The sequence below is a fragment of the Podarcis gaigeae genome (assembly GCF_964106915.1).
Source record: "Podarcis gaigeae genome assembly, chromosome: 10".
Taxonomy (NCBI): Eukaryota; Metazoa; Chordata; class Lepidosauria; order Squamata; family Lacertidae; genus Podarcis; species Podarcis gaigeae.
The window spans coordinates 45,301,288-45,324,856 of record NC_139686.1 but is presented as its reverse complement, the minus strand read 5'-3'; the positions used below and the strand labels follow the sequence as shown (position 1 = coordinate 45,324,856).

Sequence of the window (23,569 nt, the reverse complement as noted above, 5' to 3'; positions counted from 1 at the left end):
CCCCACAGAAAACCTTTGGTTTAAATAATGAAAAGGTAGCTGCTTGTAGTTTGTTAGAAATGTTAGCCACAGATTCTGAAGCAAAACTTAAGAATTCTTGCTTTTATCATCAGAAAAGATCAGTATGTATTTTAAAGTGTGTATGTCATGTATTTCATGACTGGCATTCTAAATATTTAAGTATGTTGACCACTTGCAATCAAATACCTTTAACTTCAAGAAATTGTAATATCAAAGCTTTAAAACCAGCTGTATGAACACAAAGAGACTAATTTTCTTTGGAGAGTTTTTCTGTTGCAATTGTTATTTAGGATTTTCTGTGAACAATAGAAGACACAGATTTAGTATGCTTAATCAGTCTTAGTCATTTCCAAAACAGCCTTTTTTGTTTGTTTGTTTAAAGGAATACTTTGATCACATTTAGGAAAAAATGCTTCTCTGTATGATAGCTCAGTTGGTAGCGCATGAAACTCTGAAGTTAATTCAGTCATGGGTTCAAGCCATGGGTTCAAAAGATTCCTGCACTGCAGGGAGTTGGAGTAGATTACCTTTCTGGTCCCTTCCAACTCTACAGTTCTAAGATTCTAAGATACTATTCATGAAAGGGAACCTTGCAGCCTGAGTTCTGTCAGTTGCTTCCTCTGTCTTTTACAAGCCATATCCTCGCATCATGTTTTCCTCTATACAGTATGGAATCACAGAACTGTAGACTTGGAAGGGACTTTGAGGGTCATCCAGTCCAACTTCCTGCAATCTCAAAAAAACACCCCTGACAGATCTCTACTTAAAAACTTTCAAAGAAGGAGAGCCCTCCACCTCTCATGGGAGTCTATTCCACTGTCAAACATCTCTGCTGTCAGAAAGTTCTTCCTGATGTTTAGTCGGAATCTCCTTTCTTGTAATTCCAATCCATTGGTTCAGGTTCTAGCCTCCAGAACAGGAGAAAACAAGCTTACTCTATCCTCCATGTGGCAGCCCTTTATATATTTGAAGATGACTATCATATCTCCTCTTTACCAGGCTAAACAAACCAAATTCACAATTCCAACTATCTTGCAAATGTTTTATGCAATCCTTAACGAAATATATAACAGCTTGCAGACTTGTGCTGTGAACAGAGCATTTCTGACTATACAAACTTTCGCTTCTGCACTTTGACAGTATGACATTGCCATTTCATATTATCAGGCACAGTCACATTTGTATGTAATCATAAGTGAACACCATGTAAACATAGCAAAGTTGTTGGGTGATATGCATTGCGTTCAGTATTAGACACTGAGATATGAAAGCCAGGAGCTAAATGGCACCTTAAACCTAGGTTACGGGCGCAACAATGGAATGTCTAGGTACGCTTTTTCATAACAAAGCTGAAAATGAATGAACTGCAGCTAAAAGATTATGTTCATTTTTCACATGGTCTAGTCCTTCCCCTGCCCACCCCCCTAATATTCTTAAGAGGGTCTCTTCTCTAGTTTTCAAAGAGTAGCTGGAAGTGGGGAGGCAGAAAAAGGTCCTCCTTTCCTTCCACTCTGCACTTTTAATCTGAAATCTTAGGCACAGTACTGTGCCCAGTGCTCAGAAAATGCTCACACTAATGAAATTCCCTGTCGCAAAATGGGAGTTTTGAGCACTGATTGTGTTGTACATATAAGTTTAATATTTAATGTGTATTGTTATTTCAGCAACTATTGTGTGGGTGCTTATCTTTATTATATTACTCATTAGGATCTTAATATTATCAGCAAGTATGAATAAAATTATATTTATTATTGACATAAAAATGAGATCACACATTTATATACCATGTAAACATTTTTAGTTGGTCTGTCCTTGCTAGGCAGCCCTTGTCTTCCACTGGGGCCTAAACCTGCTGCCAACAGCCCTGCATACAACCCTCCTCATACTTGGGGGACAAGTCCTCAGCATCACCTTGATTTCTTCAAGCTCACAGGTGACAAATGATGAAAAGTGTGCAGGGGCCCTTTAAGGAAAACTGCCAGCTCCTTTAAGGAGACATGCCCAGTGAAGAATAGGCCTTGTCTGCCTTTCAGCTCCCTGCTAAGGCAATGTCTCCCTAAAACTTTCAATGAAGGAAAAGTGCCAGCCAATGGGAGCTGTCCAGAGTTCTGATCTGGCCTGCCGGAGCTTCTTTGCTACAGTCTCCTAACATGCCTCTACTTACTGTGATGTTACTGGAAGTGATTTTGTCCGCTGTGATTTAACTTGATGATACTCTGCTACAGCAGTTTGCCTAATAGGACTTGCCTGCAAAGATTCTACCGAATGAGTTTTCCCAAAAGGAACTCTGGCTCTGCTCCTCATTGCAGAACAGGATATGGAAGAAAGAGAAAAAGGGAAGACTTGAGCCTGAGGCTTGAACAGACTCATTCCTGTAACACTAACCTATGGATTAGCATGACACCTGAACAGGGCTACTACTTGAAGACAGCAGTTAAAGAATGCTGCTGTTCTACATTCTGCCTGAAGGTAAAACATGTTCTAAATGTAGGTTGGCATATTATGACAACATGGGGGAAAGGTGTATATGCAGAATAAAGAAGTTGCTATGTGCCCAGTGCATAAGATTTAGCTCTAGATGCCTTCAATATGCTTTATAATATTTTTCATGTCCAAGGAAAATGGCTGTATAATTCCCCTATTCCACCCTTTTTAGGACAGTTTTGGCCCACACATATTTTATTAGAGAAAAGCAAAAGTCCTTCATAGGTCAACATAGATGATTTTATGCTATGTTTAGACTCTTGAACCAATATTCTCTGCTTGCAGTCAATAGGCTTATATCCATGCATGAAATTAGAATGAGTTGATTCAGAATAAACTGACAGACATTCTATGATTTTACACAGAACTATGAAAATGAATTTCATTTTCTAAAAGGCACAATTTCATATACCCACATATACTTCTGACACTAATTAGAATGTCTCAATTTCAATCCACATCATCGTTTGGGAGTAGCACAGAAGACAGTTAGCCGGGCAGAGAGCTAGTCTTTACAGATCCAGCTTCAAAAATGAAAACATGGGGAAAGAAAACGCTACATCTGCATTTACTTCAGACAATGTTGGTCTGTTGGAGAAGGACCACAGCTCAATAACGGAGCATCTGTTTACATGAAGAATGTCTCAGGTTCAATTTGTGGCTTCTCCAGGTAGGGCTGGACATGTACTTTGTCTGAAACTCTGGAGAGCCGCTGCCAAACTGTGTAGACAGTAATGAGTAGATATCCCAATGATCTGACTTGGTATAAGGCAGTCTCCTAGATTCCTGTCTAGTGTAAGCAGCTCATTTACTAACATTGCAATAATATTGTACTTCTTGGTCAAAATGAGTATATGGTAACCTTCAGCAATAACAAGCTGGTTTCACTTGGTACTTCAGTTTGATCTTTCTTACAAATTTAATATAGCTTAGCATTTTATACCTAGACTACTTATTTGCTTACTGCAACACATTTATTTTGCATGGCACCTTTCAGCACAAAGTTAGCGCACAACCACATTATAGACAGTATTCTGGTCCTCTCTTGTTTTACAGGATTTCGAATACACCAAATTTTGAAAAACACCAGTATGGGAGAAAGGGAGCTTAACCCCTTTCCCCTCAGTCCATTTTTCAAATTTAAATCCACTCCTGCAAGTTGCTCTGCTTCCCATGGGGCAAACATGCAGGGACCTAGCAAAAAGCAGCTGGGTGGGGGTTCAAGAGAAAAATGGCCCAAGAAAAAAAGATTAAGCCCCTCACCAAGCTGTGCACAGTGCACTGCTGCTATGAGGAATATTCTGTGGCCACAGTGAACTTTTTCTTGGGAATACATCATTCACTGTATGCATACTTTGTGTTTTCAGATGGGAAAGAAAATCCAGCAATATCAAATCATCAGTAAACTTGGAGACTCAGCCACCTGTATTTTGTCAGTCACAGATCGGCAGTAAACAACTGTGCACTCCAGCCACCTTAGCAATAGGAGGGATAGCAGCTTTTGTTTACATGATCACCTATCCCAAAATGAAAGGAAAGTGAGTCAAGAGCCCTTCACAGTTTTACCAACAGCTGTTGACTCGCTTCCACCAATGACTTGTTCCTTGCACAATCTGTGAACAAATCAGAAATGGAATCAAGCAGTATTTACCCCAGCAAAACAAATAATTTAAGCAACCGCTAGGTTGTAATATCAAATCCCATTCTCCACAAGGAAGAAACTGCCAGCCGCACAAGTTGTGGCTAACAAAACATTTATTGTTCTTCATCAGCACGTGTAGCATTCTTAAGCAAATAGTTTGAAATGTTAAATATTTCATCTACTCTTTTTGCTGTTCTATCATTTCCCCAAGACATCTGGGTTAAGTATCATAGAAGCATAGAATCATAGAGTTGGAAGAGACCACAAGGGCCATCGAGTCCAACCCCCTGCCAAGCATCTATGATGTTTTATCATTATCAAGCAGACCAAAAACCATTACTAAGTAATTTTATCAGCTGAAACAACCTACACACCATCCCACCTTCCCTTCATCTTCCAAAGTATAAATGCAACAGTCCACCTACTCAGGGCTTTTTTTCCTTTTTCATACAGAACTCACCAGAACTGAGTTCCAGCACCTCTCAGGTGGGTGCCATTGCCATTATAATAGAACAAGGGAGGCTTTCCTGTTGAGTTCTGGCACCTCTCTTTCTAGAAAGATAGCCCAAGACCTCACCTTTTAGGAGAATCATCTTCTCAAACATATTTCAATGACTGAGCACCTTCTTGGACACACTTAACATTGCAGGGTGGGGGAGATGGAGGAAAGAGATGACCGCATCCTTTACTCTGAAGTATGTTCTTTTTAAACAAATCTACTGCCATAAGGGAAAGAACAACATTTATCCTTTAAATTAATGCCTCTTATAGTATATTGTTCAAATCAAGAAATCAAGACAAACATAATTAAGGTAATTCAGACATATTGCTTATAAAGAATCAGCAAACGCCTCTGTGGCATTAATCATTGTGATCTGCTTATTTGGGATTTTTATGCCTTGATCTCATGGCAAGAACTCAACAGGCTAAGATGCTTAAGGCAGTTTATGTGAGATGGTTTATGAGCACATATTGGGTATACAGAAATATGTAATGGGCATGAGCATGCCAACCATGCACAAAAAGCTGTGGGATCCAGAAAGGATATTTAAAAATTAATCATAATTATTTTTTTTTAATTGGAGTCAAATAAGCCCATCATTTCTAGCAAAGTCAAATGGGTGCTACTACCCCTGCTTTACTCATTTTCAAGATGATATGAAAACAAATATGCTGCTACCATCTGTTCAACCCCAAGTAAAGTCCAGGGGTGGAATCCAACTAAATCATATTCAGGCTAGACACAATTGAAAACCAAGTTACTCAAGTCCATTGATTTCAGTGACTCGGGAAGAAAGTGTTTTCAGCACATATTCAGCACATATATATATACACAATGCTGAAAGATCAGAAGTCTAAGTGCACATCTTAACATTCTTCAGTTGTGAGCCATCCTTAATAAGGGAAACATTGAGCAACAATGTGGGGGTAGCTGGTGCCTTTTGCCACTTGACCCTGTTTCTCACTCCATGTGTCCATTAAAGTGTTTGAGATGTATTATACATTAAATCTGCACATAATGATAATAAAATTACTTGCAGCCCATAAGCTCATTGTGTGTTTCTGATGTGATGCAATCCTGATTGTTAAACTCTATTTATCTACCTCTACTATAGTAAGTTTTCATCTTTTACAGATATTCTTTTTATTTTATTGATGAATTGCTTCCCATAAAGAATTCCAAAGTGATTTAACAATAAAAGCATCAACAATAAAAATATATAAAAGTAAGAATTTTCTATGACATATCCATCATTTGAGTTAAATAATACTGTCTTTGAATTAACACAGACAATGAGCTTTTATTGATATTGTCTTTAGAGGAAACATAAAAAGGTCAATATAACATTATTTAAATTTTGTATTGAAAATATGAGGTCTTTCTCTTGCAACTTGAAAAAGAGACAGCAATCAAAACTCAGGCTTACTGTTTATTGACTAGTTCATGAATCAGAATAATTAAACCTACAAATGTAATTAAGTATGTACATTAAGGAAGTAGGATTGCAGCCTGGTATATTGGCAAATAGCAAGGAGGAATGCCAATATCACCATTTTCAGATAGAGATTGTTAACAGCAGCAATAATCACCAAGAATGAACAACCGTGTGCTCAAGACAGTTGATCAGTGGTTCCATGCAAGCCTTACTAGGAGGTGAAGATAATTTAATATTATTATGTCCTGATAAGTTACAGAAATAATAGGAAAGACCAATAGTTCCTGAAGAACTTGTACTTAAGCCACACAACATTAACAGGCAAGTTGACCCAAACTTTTCTCATACAAAAGCCAAGTTCACTTGAGTAAAATAATTTGTCTTGAGTAAACATGTTTAGAATTTGGCTGCACATATTTGGTTCAATCATTTCCACAAGAAGGTATTTACTGTACTGAAATAAATTAGCTTACATGTAGTAGAACCCAAACACAACAAATTTGAAGAGATTTGTGAACTTAATATGTGCACCCAAATAAGAAACCCAAGGCCCAGGGAATTCAACAAAACTTATTTTCTAATAAGTGTGTTTCTAGAATTGCATGCTTAATTTGTTATTGTTTTCAATGCAATCCTATGCATGTTTACTCAAAAGTCTCCTTGTATTCAACAGTGTTTACTGCCAGGTACCTGGAAGTAATCCCCATTGAATTCAGTGGAACATATTTTTAAGTAGACATGTATAGGATTGACCCGTTCAATTAATAGCCACTCCACTTATATTATCAAGTAGTTGAACTACAGCAGTCCTCTATAACAAGCTATTTTCTTTCTTTCTTTCTTTCTTTCTTTCTTTCTTTCTTTCTTTCTTTCTTTCTTTCTCTCTCTATCATGGCAAGAGTCTCTCTAAAGCCACCTACATATCTGATGAGCCAACATTAAATACTAATTATAAACTGTATAACTGATTAATGAAAGAAAACCAATTTTCCAAACTAAGACATTCCTGACAAGTTCATTAGCACTTTTGCAAGTCTACTGCTATGGAGCATAGTAGTAGTAATTTTATGTTTCACAAAGCTTTCATATATCAATTGTGTAACCTACATGCCTTCATTTGCTTCCAGGCACAATAAGCTAAGGTGTTACTATCTCTCTCACCAACGCTCCCCAAAGTGGTAATACTGTTTTTAAACAGAAATTGTGCAAACATTTATAATAATGAGATTAAAACAGCAACAACATGAAAGACAATGTGTTATATGGTGGAATGTGTAAGGGCAACTGTTTTTGAAATTCCACTAATAAGGTTTAATAGCATTTTAAAGTTATGTAGCAAAAAATGCAGGATTTTGTCTCAAGTTTAAGAAATACAACTAATAAGTATAACACTTTCAATCAAACAAAACCCTCCAGTGAATCTATACTCCAATTTAGCAATAACAATATTCATTTTATAAATGTCAACATAATCTTTGGTTCCGAAGCTGTCAGACAATTTAGCACAGGGTGTGTGTGTGTGTGAAAAAAACCCTTCATCATCTTTCAGAGAGAACATGCTAGGATGCCAACACAGTAACAATGTGAATAACATCACCTTTAGTTCAGGTCCAGAATTTTCTTATCAGCAGCTTTTCCTAATATACAGCACAGAGTGACACGGGCAATACTTCTGCCAACCAATTAACGGGAATGCAAACCAATAATATCCCATAATAACTTTAGCACTTTGCCTGAAAACAAATTATCTCCTTTCGAGCAATGAAATCATCCAAAAATCACAAAGCAGCATCATGGTGTAATGTGAGTGCGGCGGGGGGGCATCCAAGCCTTTTAGCTATGTGTGTGTGTGTGTGTGTGTGTGTGTGTGTGTGTGTTCTTCTTTGTTGTCTGCCAATAAATTACAAAAAGAGGCAGTCATATTTGAAAGTAAAACCATTAGGCTGTGTGGTACGGAATGCTGCAATACAGGCACAGAAGGAACAATAAGAAAAACACAATACCTTTAGTAAGTCTCCTCAGAATTTGACAACGGCATTTAAAAGAGACAGCTATCATTCTTGCTTACTGCCTTCCGTGGCAAAGTATACTCAAGGCTCTGCTTTGGTGGCTGCAGCAGAAGCATATGAATTCTTCACGCGCATACCAGAAGAAAGATAGTCCCAGCGGGGAGTGACAAAGCTTAATTCTTCTTGGCTGATGCAGAGATCAGCTCCATGTCATCTAGCAAAGCTGTGTCATTCAGTACTAGTACTACTACCGCCACTGCTTGCAGCACCAGATCAATGGCTTAAAAAGAAGAAGAAGCAATATTTCTCTTAACAGCTGCAAAGCATCAAATAGTGTAAGATCCCGGCAAAGATAACTGAACGCAGCTAGGTTACCAGCCTCCCAGAGTCCTGTACTGTGCTAGTGAGCTTCAGTTTCTGTTCCAGGCAAAGGACCATGCATTTCAGCACAATCAGGGGATTTTCCCTCCTCCCGCTCTCGCTCCCCCTCCTCAAATCCTTCAGATATTTTAACTCTCTCCCAGCATTGCTCGCCGAACAATAACACGGGAAAATGCATAATCATCAGCATCCTTTATTACAAATGGCAAAATTTTAAATAGCCGCGGGTTCCCCACCCCAATTTAAAAATGATTTCGGTGTGAAAGGATGCCCTGCTGAGAATGAGGGGGAGGGAGGATAAGAGAGAGAGAGAGAAAGAAAGAGAGAGAGAGAGAGAGAGAGAGAGAGAGAGAGAGAGAGAGAGACCCACAAGCCATACAGCAGCAGGAGGACAGGCAGTTTTCCAAGTAGGTACAATCGTGAAGCATAATGATGCTACACAGACAAGACACTGTGAGTCAGGATGCCTCTGGAAGGAGAATGAAACATAAGCTCTCACTAGGTGGACGCATTTATCCTTAGCCTTTCATAAATAATCCACCATAATCTTACCAAATACAACACATGGCTCTATATTACTCAATTTATCAAAGTATTTTACAGCCTCTTATCAAAGCTAAGCAAATTAACTTGCCCATTTACACTTCATTCACAAAATAATGAGGTGGAACGGTGGCAATGACAGCTTTTCTAACCCTTGCAGACCAACCTAACACTCTTCTTGTGGTTTTAAAAAAAGAAGAAGTCTAGAAAGATCTGGATATAAAACTTCAAAGACTGACTTGAGATCTCCTTTATGATGTTTGGGGGATTGCTTGGGTACAGTAATGCTTTTTAGCCTTCTTATCTATTTTTTAAAGCAAGATGGGGAAATTTAAAAGACTGTCGGTCATGGCGGATGACTATTTAAAATGTGTATTATTATGGATAAACCTCACACCTTTAAATGGTCAAACATGGCAGGAAAGAGACAATCCCAACTAAAGAAATAATGGTTTTCTTTTGAAATAGGTTTGGACTTTGAAGAATTTCTAGGGGCAAAGTAGATCAATAGTGGGAGATAACCACCAAATAACTCCAGTCTACAAGTTGTCGAAATTTGACGTTGCATTTCATTTCTAAATGGAAAAAAAAATGGTTGAACAGTTCTGAACAAACTTCAATAACATGCATTTTAGCAGTTAAGCTTTTGAGGGTATGAAGGCATGCCTGACAATTGTCAGAAACAGATGAAAAAGAAAGGGGTGTTGCCTTATCATATTGCATTATGCTTGGAATGACTCCTCATCCTACATCTGGTCCAACAATGGCTATAGGATACGGGTGGCGCTGTGGTCTAAACCACTGAGCCTCTTGGGTTTGCCGATTAGAAGTTTGGCGGTTCGAATCCGCACAACGGGGTGACCTCCTGTTGCAATGTCCCAGCTCCTGCCTACCTAGCAGTTCGAAAGCATGTCAGTGCAAGTAGATAAATAGGTACCACTGTGGTGGGAAGGTAAACGGCGTTTCCGTGAGCTCTGGTTTCCGTTATTGTGTTCCATTGCTCCAGAAGCAATTCAGTTATGCTGGCCACATAACCTGGTGGACAAACACCGGCTCCCTCAGCCTGAAAGCAAGATGAGCGCCCCGCAACCCCATAGTCACCTTTGACTGGACTTAACTGTCCAGGGGTCCTTTACCTTTACCTTTACCATAGGAGCATCAAATTTGCAAAGTCTGCTCTAAGCAGCAAGAGCAGGATGAATACTAGAATACATTCCACTGACAACATAAGTATGCCCCCTCCCTGCTTAACACTTCTGCAGTCCACAGTACCTGTCACCCACCATTACTTAAGTCTTCTTTTGAACCCTTCTGTTTCAGGTCAGCTACATTCATTTTCCAGTCACATTTAAATGATGTCCATTGATTTCAACTGAGTATATCTAATGTTGAATATCACTGTACATATTAGATTTAGGTTTCAAAGAATTTTAATCAAACTAGGTTAAACTTCTTGAGTATATCAATGCATTCAATGCCACTCATTAATTATTGCTGATAGCAATATGTCTTTCACCTATGTTTCAGATCTTGTTGGTTACGTTTTTGTTTGCAAGTATGGAAGCTTTGCCCATCTAATCTCTGCACAAATAGCTGGTGTGTATCCAAAAGAAGGTGATGCACTACAAAGCACAGTTTGTAGAAAGGTTAATGCAAGCCCATGTAACGGCAACCATTCCAAATATTTGATTTTTTGAAAGTTCTAAATACCTTCTACGCTATTTGGTGCAAAAAGCTACTTGTAAGAGTCCTGTCGTTGTTGTTGTTGAAATTGGGTGCCATACGATTATACTTGCTTTACTTAAGTCTTCAGTTCAGAACGTAATATTCATACTAAATACCATTCGATTTTTTTCACCTAAGTGAAATTTTTTTTTTGAAAGGAGATACAAAGTACATTTACTAATATGTCATTTTGCCAAGTGTTCATTTTGCTAAGCGTTCAGAACAGCAGTCAACAGCACAGCTTCCTCTTCTTGTGGTTGGAATAATATTGTTTCTGGGATAACAATTTTATTTTTAAAATATGCAAAGGGATTTATACATAGTTGAGGGTAAAGGGTTAACTGCCCGTAAACTGTTGAATTTTGCCGAGAGCTGTGGAAATAACAGTGTTAACAGCAGAGGGTACCTGAATAACAGTTAAACTGTCATTGTTTACAACTGCTCAAACCAGGGTTAGTTCTGTGAGTGCAGTTTCTGTCAATTATATATACAGGGGCATAATAATAATAATAATAATAATAATAATAATAATAATAATATAGATTTGATTCAATCCTAGTTAAAGGTAAATGAAGGGGACAGACTTCCACCCAAATGATGGGAATAGGAGGTCCTTGGATAGTGAGAAGAAAAAGACCAAGTTCTTGTCAACGGATGAGAGTTCCTGAGAGAGTAAAGAGTGGCTGGTGGTCTGCTGAAGAAAGAGCAGTAACATGGGCATGGAGGCACTCAGAGAGGCTGAGCTGACACCACTGCCTGGAGCAGAGAAAGGTCTGTGGGGAAGAGCATGTGCCTCTGAAGGCAGCCTTCAAGAGAGGTTCTACAGCCAAGTGTAAGAGGCATGGCTGAGAACCTGAGGCAACATCAGTTGGTGGACCAGAAGGAAGACTGCAGTAGTCTTTAAACAGACCCGATTAAAGACTGCAAGAAGACTTCTCAGTTTTGTTGATACGTAACAATTACCTGGGGAGGAGTGATATAAGATTTGAAGGGGGGGGACCTGACATATCTATCCTTGCATAGTAACAAGAATCCAGTATTGCATTTGCTGTATCATTTAGAGTGAGAGTAACCATAGAATGGAAATGATTTTTATTTACAACAACTGCAGCAAAGTGAAGTAACCCAAGTGGTTTATTAGGTAAGTATACATACAAATTCCTGCCAACCTAGCAGTTCGAAAGCACATCAAAGTGCAAGTAGATAAATAGGTACCGCTCCGGCGGGAAGGTAAACGACATTTCTGTGCACTGCTCTGGTTCGCCAGAAGCGGCTTAGTCATGCTGGCCACATGACCTGTAAGCTGTACGCCGGCTCCCTCGACCAATAAAGCGAAATGAGCAACCCCAGAGTCGTCCACAACTGGACCTAATGGTCAGGGGTACCTTTACCTTACATACAAATATCACCATAAGTTTATACTTATAACTATTCTGCTATGTTTTCATATTTGGATCTATGTTCTGTTCTATGCTTAGCTACAGCTACTAGTAAGTAAATTGATGAAGAAAATAAATGGTATTGGTATATATGGTAGCAGCGGTAATAAAGGGGTTAGGAAAAAGAAGAAATAGGTCACAGCTAAGGGGGGAAAACTAATGTGTGAGGCACCTCTCCATAATACTATATAATAAAGTAATAGAAGGGTTCTCATAGCTCTGACTACTACTCATAGTTCCATCATATTTTAGCTTTCCCCATGGCTTTACTTATGTTAGAGGGCAATAATTTACAGTATTGCTTCTCTTGATTTTTTGTTTTAAAGGATCTAGTTTGGGCAAGCAGTAAATCATATTTAGCTGATGCTTAAGTATGCTCCTTAAGTACTTTCCTTCATGTGGATATTTTTCTTTACTCAGGTCTTTTATGACAGTTACTACATATTTGTTGTTTAACTCGTCTAATAAATTCCCACTTCTTCACATTTTGCTGAGCTGCATCATCATTCAAATGTCATGGTGGTTTAAATGTATTATCCAGGAAAAAGTTCAGAGTGCCTAAGAAGCTGTTCACATAAAACTAAACCTGCACATAATACTATTGCACATAATTGCAATTACTTCCTCTAGCATACTAAAAAAAATCATCAGTACTTCCCAGCTGCCCATAACATAGAAAAAATATGTTGCTTCCTGAAGGATGTGAGTTGGCTCTTTATCCTATATGTATTGACAACATTTAGGTAAAGGTAAAGGGACCCCTGACCATTAGGTCCAGTCGTGGACAACTCTGGGGTTGCGGTGCTCATCTCGCTTTAGGGGCCGAGGGAGCCGGCGTACAGCTTCCGGGTCATGTGGCCAGCAGGACTAAGCCGCTTCTGGCGAACCAGAGCAGCGCATGAAAACACTGTTTACCTTCCCGCCGGAGCGGTACCTATTTATCTATTTGCACTGTGACGTGCTTTCGAACTGCTAGGTTGGCATGAGCAGGGACCTGCATTTATGTCCAGTCTTCTTGCATTTATGCATGGGAATGGGATTCTTAGTCCTCAGTAATATCTTCCTACCTAGTTCTTACAAGAAGAGGCATTGCCTATAGGAACAGAGCAGAGCATCCAAACTCCTCCTCCTCTTCTTCTTCAAGTTTTAATTTCAAGAAGGAATCAAAGTACAGGAAACTTAAAATGAACACCTTTTTGGTCCACCTAGCTCAGTACACTGATTGGCAGCAGCTCCCTAAAGTTTAAAGCAGAAAGCGCTCCTAAGCCAATATGGAAATTCCAGGGATTGAACCCGGAATCTTCTGCATGCAACCCTACCACTGAGCTACAGCCCTTCCCCAAGGGCAGTAAGCACAATTCAGTTGTGCTTTTCCTCCACTGCTTTGTTACAAGCCATGTGAAGATGCTCTAAATTACGAGTTATGTAAGGAGAATCAAATCACATTTTGTTTCATAGCTTATTTATAAGCCCTAGGGAGAATATCAAGGTTTGATGAGTTAAGAGATCTGTTTTAGTGAGCGTGTTTTAATATAGTGTCGTGTGTGTACCTTCATATAACATTGTTACTACTGTAAACTGCCATTGGCTGCTTGTTTTATAGGGACATTGAATGTTATTAGCTGCAAAATATTTTTAAACCATCTTTGCTAAAAATTAAATAACCTTTTAAAAATAGATTTTGCTGCAGAACAGGAGACAAAGTGAACTGCTGTTATGAAGCAACGTTCCTGGCTCTAAACATGAGCTTGCTACTGCACACCTCTGCTCAAGCACTGGTTAAACACTGCCTGGAAAGCACCACTTATGCAAAAAAAATTGTGGTATGGTACCCTTTAAAGGTGGTATAGTTTCTCACCCACCATGTGTTAGAAGTAGAACAGTAGCTGCCAACCTTTTCAGTTGACTCACCTTTTATTTTAACAATAAAAGAAGAAGAAGAAGAAGAAGAAAGAGAAGAAGGAGAAGAGTAGTAGTAGTAGTAGTAGTAGTAGTAGTAGTATGGATTTGATATCCAGCTTTATCACTACCTGAAGGAGTCTCAAAGTGGCTAACATTCTCCTTTCCCTTCCTCCCTCACAACAAACCCTCTGTGAGGTGAGTGGGGCTGAGAGCCCAAGGTCACACAGCAGCTGCACATGGAGGAGCAGAGACCACAGATTACGAGTCCACCACTCTTAACCACTACACCACGCTGGCTCTGTATTATGCACCTGTATTATGTTTACGTTTCTCCTGTTGCTCTCTTCTCTAAAAGGCTACAAAAGGAAATGGTGATGGTGATGGCCATGGCATTGGTGTACCCTAGTTCTTGATATGACCACTTCTAGGTTCTCACCCTCCCATTAAAAAACAATATGTTAGCACAGTGGTTTTACAACTTCCTGCCTTTTCATCATGACTTGTTTGCCCAAGGCATGCTCCTGTTGGAGTCTGTGCTCTCTGCAAAATATTTTGGGACCATATTCTAGGGCAGAGGTAACCAACAAGGTGCTTTGTAGATGATGTGGCATGTGGAACATCCATCATTGCTGACCATTGGCTCTAGGGGCTGGAGCTTATGGGAAATCTAGTCCAACGGCATGTGGAGGATACTTTGTTGGCTACCCCTATTCTAGGGTGTTCACACAGTTCCCCCAGAATGCTGATTATGCCTGCTGAGCCTCATCTTTGGAGCTAAGCTTATAGCTATCCAGAACAGAGACGCAGTTGAGTACAGTCTTCCAGCCATCTGGCCATGCCTCCTTCCCATACATACCTTATCTCTAGGCCACACCTCTCAAAAGCCCTGCTTTGCAGCCTTCTTGAGTATATTGGCTGACCAGAATGTGTCCTTGAATTCTGACGATGCTTCTTTGGTTCCCAGAGAGGGGATAAAGAAGGATGTTCAAATGTGTGCAGAAAGAAATCTACCATACATTTATTTTATTTTTCCTTCACACCACTGGCATGTGGCCCCAGGAAGGTTGCTTAGAAAGGAATGCAGACCTTGGTATGAAAAAGACTCCCCACCTAGATCAGGATCTGCTGCTCCTCCACAAACTGAACTTAGGTAGTCTTGCAGGGAGGAATCTGTGAAGGTTAACAAGGTCCTGCACTAGCTGATGAACCCCTGCTAAGCTACAAAGAAACCCTGGGGCTTCCCCCAGACATATCTTTGAAAGCCACTGTGTTAGCACAATAAAGGGCTTCCATTTAGTAGCTTTTATGTGTGATGGAAAAGATACTCTCAGCTACCAAAGAATTGAATTTGAAGAGGCATAAAACTTCTACATAAAGCATAAAAAGAAGAAGAAGAAGAAGAGTTTGGATTTGATATCCCGCCTTTCACTCCCTTTAAGGAGTCTCAAAGCAGCTAACATTCTCATTTCCCTTCCTCCCCCACAACAAACACTCTGTGAGGTGAGTGGGGCTGAGAGACTTCAAGGAAGTGTGACTGGCCCAAGGTCACCCAGCAGCTGCATGTGGAGGAGCAGAGACGCGAACCCGGTTCACCAGATTACGAGTCTACTGCTCTTAACCACTACACCACACTGGCTCTCATAAAAATGTGCAGTACTGATGCATACACTGCATACACTGTTCCACATTGTTCCACATTGTTTCAGCAGGGTCTGCATGGTCCCACTCAAATAAACATTATATTATTTCACAAAATTTATACACTGATTGCAAAAAACACTCAAAGTGGTTTACAAATAGAGCTTATAGAGCAGCAATGCTAGGTGGCACATGCTCAGTGTTTGAGAAAAGTCCACCTATTCTCATAGTAATAATTTGCTAACATTTGCAGCAGCTGCCTTCTTGGTTTAGCTTCCTGAAGCCCCCTTAAGAGGCATAAAAGGCAGACTTTCAGAATACTACTGAGAATTCTTCTAAGTATCTTCTGTCAGCGAGATTCATAAAGGACTTGCAGCGTTTGAAAATACTGTATAATGAAATAAGGCACAACCAGGCTATTTTTTCACCAGTGTTGAAAAGCTCAACAACAGAACGAAAATACAACTGAAAGCAAAGGCATCATGTGCCAACACATTTCAAAGGCAAAAATAAAAGGAACTGCAACACTAAAAAATAAAATAAATGAGCCAGACAGGCAAAACTACTGTTAGTTTCTGCTAGCAACATGCATGTAATTAAAAGCTGTGGGGTTTAATGTAATCTCAAAGTAAGCGATCTCTCTGTAATCTTAAAAGCAGGGAATCCGTCTATCCCCCCCCAAAAAAACAGCTTCCATTTGCTACTGCATATGGTTAAAGATATGTAATTCCATTCGGGCTTTGTACTTTCCCGATTAGTCATCGTGATGATCTTCCTGCTGTCAGGGTTTGACAATTAAAAAGCATTGACTGCAACCTCTTATTTGCAGGAAAGCAAATGGGGAAAGAACTGCTACGAGCAGGACTATGGGGCAGTCAGTAAAATTAAACTGGGGGATTAAAGATGGGGAGGGGTCATACCCCAGTGGCAGACCATGAAGGCTGTTGGGGCCAGTGTTAGCACCAGGCATCTTTGGCCCCTCCCAGCTGCTCGATCCGGCCACCATTGTTCTGGAGCATTGTGAGAGAAATTACAAGGTGGCTAGACGCAACTGTCCAGAGCATCTCTTGGAGCGATGTAGTAATAGAAACAGCCCTCCAAGACCCACTGACAGAGGAGGAGGTCCATGAGAAGACTTAGCCCAAGACCCCCTTCAAACCTAGATTCAGCTGTGCAAAAGGCACCATGTTTAATCTCTGACATTGCCTATTAAAAGGACTGGGAAAGATTCCGGAAAGCAAAGCCGAACAGAGTAGAGACCACTGGACTAGGTGGGCCTACACACTGTTTCAGTGCTCCCTGATAAAATATGCCCTGTGTTGCCCTTCTTCCAGGCTTTTGCAGACACACCTGTTTACACAAACATTCCTTTGCTCTCTCAACCTGGGTTTCCTCTTTCCATTGTTGTATTGTTTTAATGAGATTGCATTTTATTTTTTTGCTTATTTTAATTATGTAAGTTTATGTTTTAACATTTTAAACTATCTTTAATCAAGTTTTGCACACTAGTAGAAATTCATGTGTGTATATATATATATATATTTGCTTTCGTAGATTTTCACGGGTACAGGAATGCAGGTTTTGGTGTCCTCGGGTGTCTTCCCGTGTAAAAGTTGGGGTGTCTAGGCGACGTTTCGACGAGGTCGAAACGTCGCCTAGACACCCCAACTTTTACACGGGAAGACACCCGAGGACACCAAAACCTGCATATATATATATATATATATATATATATATATATATATATGAACATGAACATCTAAGTTAATGATGTTACTTGGGAAATAAGGGACAAATCTGCAACAGGAAGCTGCATAATAAGAAAATGTAGAAGCATATCTGTAACATTAAAGTAAAAAAGCAGTCTGTGCTTTTAAAATGCTAATTATGAGAAGAGAAGATTCACTGAAAAGAGAAGCCGTTTCACCGATACAATGATATTAATCTCTGTGTGCAAACTGCAAGACAATATTCAATTTCCTTTGTTGAAAGTTAACCTAAGTACAGGAATTGCAACTGTTAGGTGAGGCAGGGATGTGATTTGTGCAGCAGCAACCCAACTCCAAATTACTCTTAGTCAAAATTCTGTATACAGTGGTACCTCGGGTTACATACGCTTCAGGTTACAGACTCCGCTAACCCAGAAATAGTACCTCGGGTTAAGAACTTTACTTCAGGATGAGAACAGAAATCACATGGCAGCGTCGCGGCAGCAGCGGGAGGCCCCATTAGCTAAAGTGGTACCTCAGGTTAAGAACAGTTTCGGGTTAAGAACGGACCTCCAGAACGAATTAAATTCTTAACCCGATGTACCACTGTACTGGACAGCATTACTTAAGTGAAGAAGAACCCATGAAGGGTATGAGGAATGAAATTATATACCCTTTATCAGCGGATATTAGGGAAATAAAACAAAAATACTTGGACTTGACAGCAGACTCTGATACAAATAGGTTTTGTTCTTTAAAAAGACCTAGTGGAATGATGTAAAAGGTCAATATGATACACATCCTTCTATAGGTCTATCTTATTAAAATCACTGGAAGAAATCCAGATTTTTACTTCCAAGCTCATAAATCTCAGTGACTTAAAAGGAATTTATAAGCTTGTAAGTAGCTTCAGAATAGTGCCCTTTGCTGTGCACACTTAAATTAGCTTTGGATTTTCAATTCATCACCTGCAGTTCCCACTTCACCTGCATGGCAATTTAAATGGACAAAATGAGTATTAAAGTCTCTATGCACTAGTGATAAGATGACTGTTCATTTGAAAGTGAACTTTTTAAAAATAAATAAATCATGAATTGGACTCATTTTAGGAATGAAGCAGAAAATGGCTAGCCTAATGAGCAGCCCCTAGGCATGGATGTTAAAACCTCAGAGCCTTTTTCAGGCACAGAAGACAAGAGTCAGCAGTACGGACTCCTACAGACAGTGCCCTGGTTTGCACATTAACAATAAGCCATACTTAGACATAAACTGTTGCTTATTGTGAAACAGTAGTGCTTTGGTGCATGCAGCTCAAACACTCCTGCTTCACTACGCTTGCCATTAGGAGAAACAAACCACAAACCCTGGCCTAGTGTTACATGTGAACCAGTGCCCATTGGTTGCTTCTTTCCAAGCAAACTGCAAGTAGAAGCCAAGGTTTGTTTTTGACTTACTGCTCATGGTTTGTTTGGGAGAAACAAACAAGTACTGGGTTGCATAGAATGCTAAGCTAAGCATCACCGTTTGTTTCTTTGGGATGCAGGCAGAGAAGGGCAGGGCCAGAGTGACTGAGCAGTGTGTGCCAGCAAGGCACTCATTTGTGGCAAGTCGTGGCTTATTTATGACCATGGATAACCATTAGCCATGAATGAGGCCAGTATTAAGCCTCTGGAATGGCCGGACCTCCAGCAATTGATCTCAGGAACCACAGCTTGCAGGGCATACACAACCATTTAAAATGTTCCATTCCACTTTCCACTATAATATGTCTCATATTAAAACAGATTTCCATTTCCTCTCCTTTCCCTTAGCCCACAAAAACTGCTCCAGAGGATTCCCCAACCTTCTGAAGGACCTGGTGAGGGTGTCTGGGCAGCTTGAGAGGAGTGGGTAGTTTCACTGTCCAGGTGGAAGTCTTCTGCCTGAGCACAACGAAAGTATTGGATACAACCCAATGTTAAGATAACAGCAACAAATAGCAACAACTAACAAAAAGAAATTAAATAATATGGATAAACATTAGCAGCCAGAGAGAAACCCCAGGTGTAGATTCCATTTGACAGGCACATTCATTCTCTCTCTCTCTCTCTCTCTCTCTCTCTCTCTCTCTCTCACACACACACACACACACACTTTCACCAAAGAAGATTTAGAGAATAGGACTTTCTAATCTTAAATAAATAAAAATGACCCAAAAGGCTTTTAGGATAGAATCAACGCAACAACTGAGGCTCCAAACAAAAGAACTGCCGAATTTGCAAAGTACCGTACCACCGTACATCTCCTCAAAGAATTGATAGCTTAACCTTACACCAATCGCTTCCAACACTGGTCACTAATACTTCAGCAAGATCTCACTTCTATTCATCACTTCTATTTAATGGCTTCGCTAATAAAGCTTTAAAATCCACCAGAGCTAAAGCTACTTAATATCCACATTTGGTTATAACACTGGCCATTAACAATGGTTAGTCAAATTAGTTTGTGTACAAGCTGCATGCTAATGCATGCAGTCCAAACACTCCCACTCTGTTCTTGCCTTCCTCCCAGTCGGGAAACAAACCATGAAGCAACCAGCTTAACATTACACTCCATGGTTTGTTTCCCTCAAACAAAACACAATCATATACATACAATCAAAACTCTACGGTTTGTTTTCCCTTTCAGAGTTGAGCAGGAGTGCTCAGGCTGTGCGCACTAGCGAGCAAACAAATTTGACTAACCATAGGCAACAGCCAGAATTATATCCAAACATGGCCATATAATTCTTTGCTTCTTCTCACAGGTAGCATAAAATATGTCCAGGGAAACATGGTTTTATGGGGAACATTATTAATAAATGCACCAACGGCAAGCAGATATAAAAATGAAGCAAATATTAAGAAAAACAACAACTTAAAACCTGCTTATCATAATAAATGTCTATCATAACCCTAGGACATTAAAGGACCCATCAAAACCCGACAGTCATGAAATCTATCTATAAAAGACAATTTCCAACTACATCATGTTATTTCTTATGGGCAAATCACTGCTTTAATTACCTTTCCCAAAAAATAATTAAAAGCTCACTCAGTGATTTCATATTGCAGCACATTAGAGCTGTATGACCACTTCATGCAAGTTACTATGGAGCTGAGCAACAACACTGTAACATGCGTGAGGCTGAGGTCATAGAACTGTAAAGTTGGAAGGGACCCTAAGGATCATCTAGTCCAACCCCCTGCAATAAAGGAATCAAAAGTGAGGATGTCACTGAACCCAAGTTGGGATGCAAAGAACCACATCACCATTTCTGTATGCTGTATGTATGTTTATTTTGATTTGTGTTTGTCAAACAACATTGCTCCATACCACATGACAAACTGCTGTTGAAACAGATAGAAGCTTCAATGGTGATTTGAGGTTGAATCCTGACAAGACAGAAGTACTGTTTTGGGGGGACAGGAGGTGGGCAGCTATGGAAGACTCCCTGGTCCTGAATGGGGTAACTGTGCCCCTGAAGGACCAGGTGCGCAGCCTGGGAGTCATTTTGGACTCGCAGCTGTCCATGGAGGCGCAGGTCAATTCTGTGTCCAGGGCAGCTGTTTACCAGCTTCATCTGGTGCGCAGGCTGAGACCCTACCTGCCCGCAGACTGTCTCGCCAGAGTGGTGCATGCTCTAGTTATCTCTCGCTTGGACTACTGCAATGCGCTCTATGTGGGGCTACCTTTGAAGATGCCCCAGAAAGTACAACTAATTCAGAATGCGGCAGCTAGATTGGTGACTGGGAGTGGCTGCCGAGACCATATAACACCAGTCTTGAAAGACCTACACTGACTCCCAGTACGTTTCCGAGCACAATTCAACATGTTGGTGCTGACCTTTAAAGCCCTAAAAGGCCTTGGTCCAGTATACCTGCAGGAGCATCTCATTCTGCCCTGACACTGAGGTCCAGCGCCGAGGGCCTTCTGGTGGTTCCCTCACTGCGAGAAGCCAAGTTACAGGGAAACATGCAGAGGGCCTTCTCAGTGGTGGCACCCGCCCTGTGGAATGCCCTCCCACCAGATGTCAAAGAGAAAAATAACTACCAAACTTTTAGAAGACATCTGACGGCAGCCCTGTTTAGGGAAGCTTTTAATAGGGTGGGGTATAAATAATAAATTATTATAATATTATTATTATTTGTGAAATGAGAGAGGGTTCCACTGCAAAATCCAACTGGGCATACTCAGGACCTTGAATACACCTAAAGCATCACTGTCCACATCTCCATATACCTATGTTTGTGTACAGATGAATATATTTTAAACACAAAGTTAGCAAGGAATCTATCAATTTAAATCATTAGTTGATGTCACAACCTTTATGAAATGTAATTCTCTCCTCTAAAAAAAGTCACACAGTGCATACTTTAATGTCATGCCAGCTGTTGTATTTCTAGAATGAACATATAAAGCTGGAAGTATAAAACCGGTCATCTTCTATGAAGATCAAATCTTCCTCTACGAGGATGTTTGAGAAAACCTGCATACACATAATTGATCAAAAGGGAGTCACAAAAGGATGAAATATTTTGCAGAAGCATATGCTAATTCACTGCACCAAGTTCTAAGACCCACTGCTTTCAGCAAAGTACCATAAAACTGTTGAAATGATAGAGATGCTCTTGGGCTGCTGTTTGCTCAAAGCAGAAATGCAGAACAGCATGTTATACACAGGGGGGTTGGGAGAAGAAGAGCAGGAAGTTCTTTAACAGGAAATTAGGCATTTAATTGCTGTAGACCTGAATGCATCTTGAACTTTCAAAGGGTGAGATTTCCTCCTCCTCTTTCAATTGCACATTTCCTCAGCTGTATTTTAATGGAGGGTGTGCTATTGCTGGATAAAAATGGGAACAGGCACAAACCACAAACACCCTGCCCTATTTTTGCACCAGCTCCTCCATTCATCAAACAGATTGTCATCTTGCTACTACAGATTAGAACCAATGTCCTCCCTCTTCGTTATTACCATTATTTCTCTTTCTTCAAAAGTATCCTTTGCTAGAATATATTCTGCCTGATCATCTTTTATTAGAGCACATTTTTAAAAAAACAGGCTTTGAGTGTATTCCGGTGCATGTTCATACACGATGCATCTGGATGTCATTTCGGTCAGGATGCAGAAACATAATAGCGTCACTGAGGACATGAGACAATAGCCCTATCTATCCATCATTGAGGAAGCGGGGGAAACAAAGTATTTATTTTCGGCTTATTTCACACATAAGGAAATCTAAATAGAGACTGAAAACAGCATTTTCTGTAATGCATGAAAATGAGATGCACTTCCATCAGAAGGCATTAAAGATTCACCCTCAATTTGGCAAGAACATTGGCTCAAGATGCTTATGTCAATAGAGTTGTTTGCATTTTAGACCCAAGTTTAAATCACTGTGGGAAAGGTGTGTTGCAAAGCTTTGCTTTAAGGAATATAGAGAACTGGGTTTTATTTGGGCAACACAGAGGTCTATATGAGAAAACACAAGCAGATCAAGCAATAGCAGACACTGGCTGAGTTCCAGGACAGTAAAACTTCTACTGGCATTGCAACCTATCACCCAGGATTGTGCTTGAAATATATAAAAAATTATGTACTAGAAGAAACCACAGAGCCTAGGACTTGCCGATCAGAAGGTGGGTGGTTCAAATCCCCATGACGGGATGAGCTCCCGTTGCTCGGTCCCTGCTCCTGCCAACCTAGCAGTTCAAAAGCACGTCAAAGTGCAAGTAGATAAATAGGTACCGCTCCGGTGGGAAGATAAACGGTGCTTCCGTGTGCTGCTCTGGTTCGCCAGAAGTGGCTTAATCATGCTGGCCACATGACCTGGAAGCTGTACGCCGGCTCCCTCGGCCAATAAAGCAAGATGAGTGCCGCAGTCCCAGAGTCGGCCATGACTAGACCTAATGGTCAGCGGTGCCTTTACCTTTACTAGAAGAAACAAAATGTCTTCTTTTGCACCAAGGAACTTCTTTTGGTTCAATAGATTTCAGATAGAACCAGGGCTGTTTTTCAGCCGGAACTCAGTTCTGGCACCTCTCAGGTGGGCGCCATTGCCATTATAAGAGAACAAGGGAAGTATTCATTGTAAGCCCTGGGTAGAACTATCTGTGATAC

The 23,569-nt window shown here is 40.2% G+C and overlaps 1 protein-coding gene across 18 annotated transcripts in view; it reads right to left on the bottom strand.

The window, feature by feature from the left end:
- GRIP1 (glutamate receptor interacting protein 1) overlaps window positions 1–23,569 on the bottom strand; it is a 333,686-nt gene that overhangs the window by 135,777 nt on the left and 174,340 nt on the right. Inside the window, exon 1 of one of the 18 annotated variants that reach the window (XM_083699038.1) lies at window positions 8,088–8,580. The exons of 15 other annotated variants lie outside the window; for them this stretch is intronic. In XM_083699038.1, the coding sequence (XP_083555164.1) occupies window positions 8,088–8,142 (55 nt within the window). In that variant the 5' untranslated portion in view covers window positions 8,143–8,580. Of the gene's footprint in view, window positions 1–8,087; window positions 8,581–23,569 lie in introns of those variants that run through there. 2 more of the 18 variants (XM_083699039.1, XM_083699041.1) reach the window with 2 other exon arrangements.